At 44.2% G+C, this 8,126-nt stretch overlaps 1 protein-coding gene across 1 annotated transcript in view; it reads left to right on the top strand.

The window, feature by feature from the left end:
* HIVEP1 (HIVEP zinc finger 1) overlaps positions 1–6,470 on the top strand; it is a gene marked incomplete at its 5' end in the record, with an annotated part of 51,468 nt that extends 44,998 nt beyond the window's left edge. Inside the window, 5 exon segments of the mRNA XM_005421017.3 lie at positions 756–1,273; positions 4,147–4,603; positions 4,606–5,278; positions 5,452–5,465; positions 5,525–6,470. Coding sequence (XP_005421074.3) covers positions 756–1,273; positions 4,147–4,603; positions 4,606–5,278; positions 5,452–5,465; positions 5,525–5,895 — 2,033 coding nt within the window.
* Positions 6,471–8,126: the final 1,656 nt, after the last annotated feature.

Here is an 8,126-nt window from a genome sequence, read left to right as displayed (position 1 = left end):
AAACAAAAGAAGCTGAAAAGCTGCAGTTTAACTGTATTTTGTAGAGAAATTTACCCCTAGACAGAGGTTTGGCTGTAAGGAGGGCTTCTTTATGCAAAGAAAGATTCATAGGTAAGTTTTGATACAATTAATGCTTTCTTGGCTCCTAGGACATCTCAGGTAATTTTTTAATAAACCCTTCAAAACATTAGTGAAGTGAAGAAATCTACTAGGGTCTAATTTTGGTCTCCTTTGCCTGTTAACGAGAAAAGATTCTTGACTAACAGCCTCCAGTCTTTCCGTTTGCATCCTTCAAAAACCTTTGCAGCCATGATTCATATTAGGTACAAGGACACCCACTTATGAGTCAGAGCCAGCCAGAAAATATCCCACTTCTAAGGTTGACAGACCAGCCCCTCATGACAGCACTGGGAACCTAATGAACCAGGAATCTGCTCAATGCTCCCCAAGCAGAAGAGTGAAGGGTGACTTTGAGCAAATGGTTACAAGTGGCATGAAGGAAAACAGCCAAATCCAGAGGGTTAAAAACAACATAGAAGCAGAAGATGAAAGATTATGTAGCTGTGCAGTTAAATATGTAAGCTGGAAAATAAAAAGCAAAATTTAACTCTACCCTGTTGCTTTGCTGCAGTGGGGTGTGAGTGGAAAATACGTATGCCATGTGTTTTTTTGGTGGTTTTAGTTGTTCTCTCCTGCTTCCTTCCCAAGTCAGCCCAGGGCCTTCATTGTCTTAACTTCTCCTTCCACTTTTGCAGGTGAGAAGCAAAGATTTGGCTATGACCGGTCAGGATACGACGTGGAGGAGTCTGATGGTGGCGATGAAGATGAAAATGACAACGAGGACGATGATGAAGACAGCCAGGCTGAGTCAGTGCTATCCACAACACCCTCGGTGACAGCCAGCCCCCAGCACCAGCCCTCTCGCCACAGCCTGCAGGATGCCGCCAGCACCGACGATGACATCAGGCTTCCAGACTGCTTCACCGGGGCTCACACGGACTCCATGGATGGTCTCCCAAAAGCACTGCTGACCAAGATGACTGTCCTTAGCACAGTGCAGTCGGTCAGCAGGACCTCCAGGTCGCCAGCAGAGTCCACCCATCAGGAAGCACATGAGGACAAAGCCCAGGAGAGAGGAGTGGGTCCCTGCGGTGCTGATACGGCACTAACAGACATTGCTCCTGCATCTCCACGTTGCCAGATGTCTGTGGATTACCCTGATCCACATACAGCCTTGGGCCACTCCTTAATATCAACTGCAGCTCTTACGAAGGTAGGAGTGTCTGAAACCAGTGAAAGAGTGGGATTTTAAGTCCTCCTTCTAAAAAGATCTTCTTGGAGATTTTTCAAAGAATAAAATGTTTGCCTTTCCCTTTATTCTTAGAATTCTTGGTGATGAGTCTTTCAGAAGAGTTAAAATTAGTCCAGGCACAATATATAGGACTGTAGACACAAGGATGTTGTAGGAGCGTTGCTTTTCAAATTCTTAAATTTGATTGTGTTCTTCCTGAAAAGTTTAATTGTAATATGGTCATTTCAGCTGATTTTTGGAGCTGGTAGATTGTATTCCAAATCAGAAGGAAATAACAAATATGGTGGTGGTTATGTTTTCAGGAGAAAGTGGTAGAATTCAGCAATCATTTCATTCTGAAATATGATGATACAATCATTGGTAATTCCAAAGGGAAATTAATCTAGTCCCAAAGTTTTTTGCCTTATCACTAAAAAAAAAATGGTGCAATTGTTTATCTATCCTTCAGATATGCTTAATGGTAGAATTAGAAAGAGCACCAGATGTTCAAGGAAACTAGGAGATTGCCCTTGCACAATAACAAAAGGAGAGATGAACACAGGACTGAGACCTGAGTTCCCAGTGCTCTCAGCTTTTGTCCAAGCTGAAAGAAGATTTTAATCAGAAAAGGATGTATTTTGCCCATGCATGTGTTAGACGTGTGGATTTTCAAAGCAGTGTGCAGAAAGATGAGGTCAGTCTGTGTGCAGGTCTGTGGGAGCATTCAGTAATTTTGGCAAATGTTTTTTTAAAACTGTGCCCATGAAATCACAGAGAGAAGTGGCACGTGCTGAGCCTTTTCCAATTCAGCAATGGCTTTAATGGACTGTGATGGGGGTGGTACAAGTCACTTACTAGACTGACCCTAAAGACAGTTTTTGTAATTTTTAGTTCTTGCTACAGACCATGAAGGTATTTGAGCTTTCCAGAGCAATGCTCAAAAAAATGAGATGCACAATAGTTTAATTAAAGGGGTAATAAAAGCACTGCCTTCTCCATGATGAATGCAATATTTAGAAATATTATATAGAACCAATTAATCCTCTAGGTTGGAAAAAAAGCTTGAGATCATCGAGTCCAAGCCTAAACCTAGCTGCATGCAGTTACTGAAAAAAAGTAGCAGAAAATTTTCAAAAGCATAAAAAGTAAAAATTTCAATCTGTTTTAAGTACTTAGTGGCTTGGTTTTTTCCTTTGAAAATTTACACTACTAGATTTATTTTTTACACAGTTTAAGATAGCAAACTGTTGACAACTGGAGAAACAGTAAAAATTATTGCTGCATTGTATTGTTTGACGCATGTTCATCCCTGCTTGTAGGAACTGTGAGTTCATATGGCAAATGTTAATTGCAGCGAGTTTGTAGTGTGACAGAGAATAAAATGATCTCTGATCACTGTATATGCCTGCCATAAAATGGGAAGGGTCCTAGTATTTGGAGTTTAGGTTCCATTGTTGCCAGTGGATACCAGAAGGACATTTAACTGAGTGTACTCCCTCATTAAATAGAACCACTGAAGCCTCAAGTAAATATTCATGCAATTAAAAATGTTGAATGGTATTCATTTATATAGCTTTAATTGTCTACATAATATATAATTGTCTACATTAATATATTAAAAAAAAAGGAAGGCATGTAAGTAATACGAGGAAGCAATTCCTTTCCAGATTTTCTTTTCCTTTCCTAGACCAAAAGAAGCATCAGCCTTGTGTCTCCAGTGGTTAATCTGCAGTCTGTTCCTGTTGCGAATGACTGTGGATCCCAGATCTTGCAATTGAGAAAAGGATGTATAACAGCCTTCCTCATAGCCCAGGAAGGCTGTTCTACATTCCTTTGAAAGCATCCATAGCAGTTTATCAGGATGTCTTGTGAGGTGTCAGTTCTGAGAAAGATGTTGATTTCTTTCTCACACCCATCTTCTCATTTAGACAGGATGGCACTGCATAGCCAGTTAATCATATTCTTCCTTTGCTAATACATTTTGAACAAGCAGATTTCAAAAGCATTGCTCTCTGATTTTGAGGTTTTTGCCTGCTCTAGGGAATTTTTGAGAGTTAGGACTGTAAAAAGCTAAGTAATGTTGCACCAGTGCATGTGTGTGATCAATGTGCCAAAAAGGAAAAGATAACCATGAGATTGCAATTGTACTTTCAGACTACTCGTTTTAGGAGGTTCCAGGAAAGGAGTTGCAAGCCTTGGTCAGTAACAGGCTGTAGGAGAAAAGGGAGGATAAAAATAGGATTATCAATCCAGGTGTGTGCACCACAATGAGCTGAGGCAGCAATGGGATGTGAATCCCACATCTCCCTCCAGTATCCACCCATCACTTCCACCTCTTCAGGAGCTGTAGTTGTCAGCCATCTCCTGTCATTGCATACCCTGTCTATCACACTAGAAGCACCTATGACAAATGTGCCATGATGCTGCCTCTGGCTGCTGGAGGCTGTAATGCCTTCAGGAGATGAACACAGTGCATCAAAAAAGCCAGCTTATGCTTATTTAACCTTCTTGCCTGAGGTGATTTCCACATAAAACAGGTCTCCAAAGCCTTCTCGCCACTTAAAACACACGTGCAAAAGATATTCAGCAATGTTTTTGAGCACGAGTGTTTGAGAGAAATTAAGCAAGGATAATTAGGAGAGGAAAATGCAATTAGTGGATGAGGAAGGAGGTGGAAAAAGAAAGGAAGGAAATCAGTTCATTGTTTAAGCTGAGCACTATATACTATGAACCATTTTGTTGCTGTTCTTTCTGAAAAAGGGGCATGGGAAGCACTCCCAGCTCCCTCGTGTTTTCATGTCACCGAAGGGCAGCGGTGGCTGCCACATTAACAGTCCTGTGTTGTTCTCTCCCAGAGCACACCCTCCATCAGCTCCCCATCCTCGCTGGCAGACCACAGCATGCCGACACCGACAGCGCCATCACCCTACAGCGAAATCCCGGAGGAGAAGCTGGCTGCCGAGCCGAGAGCTCCCCAGACTCACCTCTTCAGCCACCTGCCCCTTCACTCACAGCGGCAAGCCAAGGCTCCCTACGGCATGGTGCCTGTCGGGGGCATCCAGGTGGTCCCTGCTGGCCTGGCCACCTACTCCACCTTTGTTCCCATCCAGGCGGGGCCGGTGCAGCTCACTATCCCAGCTGTGAGCGTGATTCACAGAACTACCAGCGCCCTTGGCGAGACAGGCGGCACGGCCCCCGGCACCACCGCAAATCCCGTGGGAGTCGCCGAGGTGAACAGCGTGGTGCCGTGCATTCCCATCGGCCAGGTGAGCATGCCAGGCATTCAGGGGCTCCGGCCGCCCACACCCGCGCCTCTGTGGAGACAGTGAACATCCTGGGCCTGGCAAACACCAATATCGCCCCGCAGATGCGCCCTCCAGGAATTACCCTCAATGCCGTGGGCCTCCAGGTGCTGACGGCTGGCGCAGCCCCGCAGGGCACCAACCCCAGCCCACAGGGACCCCTTCCCGGCCTGCAGATCCTGAACATCGCCCTGCCGACCCTCATCCCCTCTGTCAGCCCCGCCAGCACTGAGGGGCACGGAGCCTCCGAGGCACCCACCGCGGGCTCCAAAGCCAGCGAGGTCCAGCTGGAGCCTGCTCCTGTCGGCTTCCCTACAGCCGAGGCCGGCCGGGATGCTTCTCCTCAGGCGGTGGCTGGTGGCCAGCGGTATGGCGGGAAGAGCCATCCTGAGCCCAGCCCGCTGACCAACGCCGCTGGTCCCTGGAAAGCTGATCCTGAAAAGACTGACCTCGCCAACCCCAGCAAGCCAAAGCGTGACCTCCCTGCCCTCCAGGTGAAGAGGGCTGCCCCGGCAGAGCCCCGCTCCAAGGCGAATCCCAACATGTTAAGCAAGTCCCCAATCCACCGAACTGTCACCCCGGACAGACAGGTACCCAGGCCGGCCGCCCCGCCCCAGCGGCGAAACACGGTGCAGTTTAGCGATGGCAGCAGTGACGATGAGGATAGACTTGTAATAGCAACCTAGTTTTCGGTTTTCATTGTGTTTTTATTTTTAGAGTTTTTTTGGGTTTTTTTATAACACTTGCAGGTTTCTTTGCAAACCTTCCTTTCCTTAAAGCACATTTTTCTGACACAAACCCATTACTAATCTTCGTGCAATCATGAACTCTTGACCAATAATTGTTGTTTCTTGTCAGCTCCAGCCATTTTTGTACATGTTGTATAGACGATTGTGCCTTTTTGGAGTTTTATGTTTAGAAACCTGTACAGATTTTTGGATATATATATATAAAATATATATATATAAAATATGTGGCCAGCGGTATGGCGGGAAGAGCCATCCTGAGCCCAGCCCGCTGACCAACGCCGCTGGTCCCGGGAAAGCTGATCCTGAAAAGACTGACCTCGCCAACCCCAGCAAGCCAAAGCGTGACCTCCCTGCCCTCCAGGTGAAGAGGGCTGCCCCGGCAGAGCCCCGCTCCAAGGCGAATCCCAACATGTTAAGCAAGTCCCCAATCCACCGAACTGTCACCCCGGACAGACAGGTACCCAGGCCGGCCGCCCCGCCCCAGCGGCGAAACACGGTGCAGTTTAGCGATGGCAGCAGTGACGATGAGGATAGACTTGTAATAGCAACCTAGTTTTCGGTTTTCATTGTGTTTTTATTTTTAGAGTTTTTTTGGGTTTTTTTATAACACTTGCAGGTTTCTTTGCAAACCTTCCTTTCCTTAAAGCACATTTTTCTGACACAAACCCATTACTAATCTTCGTGCAATCATGAACTCTTGACCAATAATTGTTGTTTCTTGTCAGCTCCAGCCATTTTTGTACATGTTGTATAGACGATTGTGCCTTTTTGGAGTTTTATGTTTAGAAACCTGTACAGATTGTTGAATATATATATATAAAATATATATATATAAAATATGTATATTAAAACCAGGTAGTTGCTTGTGTTTAGTAAGTAAACATCCTATGTCAGATAAATAAAGGATTAAATTATATGTTGCACTGCTAAATGTAAATTTTTATGGCTGTGGGACAAAGTTTCTGTGTACAGATCTAGTATGTAAAACTCCATATTTATTGTATCCATATTAGTCTTGGAAAAGGGTCTGTCCATCTTTCTTGTGTAAGACAGTAGCTTTACACTTCAAAGAGAAATACAGTATCTGTGTTACAAAATATTACAGTAAAATTTTGTTTACTGACTTTACCATTGCTTATGTTGTGCCTTTTTGATGCAGTCCGGTAGCTAGAGAGGTGCTTGACTCGTTCCTTTCAGTGCCCTTCCGTGCCCTTCCAGCTGGTTCAGCTTGAAAGGATCTGGTGGTGGTAAAAGCCCCTGTGGTTTTACCTGCCATGGGAGAGAGAGTAACTCATCGGGCTTTACTTGGAGTAAAATCTTCCATTCAAAACATCTGGCAAGTGCAGAGTGGGGAGGGAGTCCCTCAGCTTTCCGCAGAGCGAGCATCCATCCACCTTGTGTTTCTTTCCTAGAATTTGAAGACTTGCCTGAGGGAACATGGCAAAAGGGTCACAATGAAATATTTTTTTATTTGTAATCTTGAACTATAAAACCACTTTTTACTGACATTAAAATGTTGTTACACAAGAAAGGAATAATTCTTTGTGTGTTAATTGCAAAATCCGCCACACGGTTGGTGAAAATGCCACTACTGTAATGAGGGTTTGGCATAACTGATTGCCATCAACCTCTTAGGAGTCTGTGTTTCAGGAGATCTTCATTTACAGGTAGACAAAGCCATTTTCTCCCTAAATACAAGTTTGTCTTACTCATGCAGGGAAAGAAGAAGGGACTAGAGGCTTTTCACATACAGTTAATGTGCTGTTCTAACAAACCTGTCATACTGGGCATACAAAACATGGATGGATCCCAGAATAATGAAATTTAATACTCCTCTGTTTGCACGTAGTGAAAACAATGTAAAATTATCACTGAATTGTTTGGATGTTCCAACAATGGCAGGAGACATATCTGACAAGTTACAGGGCTACACATTCCTAGAAGTTTCGAATTGACTTGGGATTCATGCTACAATTTTTAAGTAGAGTTCGTTTCCTGCTGTGTCCTTTTATCACATTGTTACAGAAGTTTTTATAACCCCTTTAATAACCAAATTCCAGTTGGAAACTGGAAGGTGTAAATTAAAAGCACAATCACCTTTATGGAATTAACAAGGATGAACACATATAAAACAAGTGGAAGAAAAGGATGGGAAGCAAATCTGGGGAAAAAAGGGAGCAAATTTGAATGTGAGCTGGGCTGCATTGTTCACAGATTAACTCCTGTATCCATCTCAAGGAGGTAATTCATACCTTGCACTGCTCATATTCAACAGCAGCACTACCCTAGATCCATTTTTAACTTTACACCGGCTTTTGTACAGTACTCACATTGTACTCATTACATTATTCCATTATGGCGTGTTGTAAAACTGTAGGCGATGTTGAATGAGCTTTATTAACTTCCAGAAAGAGCACTTCAGTAGCAGAAAGCCATTTCTATTAGTCGTGATTATCAGGCAATTGTACTAATCTAGCCATTAGAAACACACACATTGGAAAGGGGAAATTACTCCTGTCTCTGACAGGGCTGTGCAGAGCCTCGCTGAGGGCCCCAGCACACTAACCACCAAGCACTCTCAACTCACATTGAACTTGATGAGAGTTAAGAGTCCTCGGCTCCCCGCAGCACCGGACTTCAGATTTGTGAGTGTCTTATGTGCAAGCCCTGTGTGGAATGTCACTGTGAATTTGTATGTTCTTTTTATAAGTGTAGTAGTGGTGTCAGCGTGTCTTGTACCATTATCATTTTTACCTATGTGAAATTACCCCAACCAGCCAAAGC

The sequence above is a fragment of the Geospiza fortis genome, unplaced genomic scaffold (assembly GCF_000277835.1).
Source record: "Geospiza fortis unplaced genomic scaffold, GeoFor_1.0 scaffold104, whole genome shotgun sequence".
NCBI lineage: Eukaryota > Metazoa > Chordata > Aves > Passeriformes > Thraupidae > Geospiza > Geospiza fortis.
Note: the sequence above shows the minus strand (reverse complement) of the source record. Positions and strands in the feature narration are given on the sequence as shown.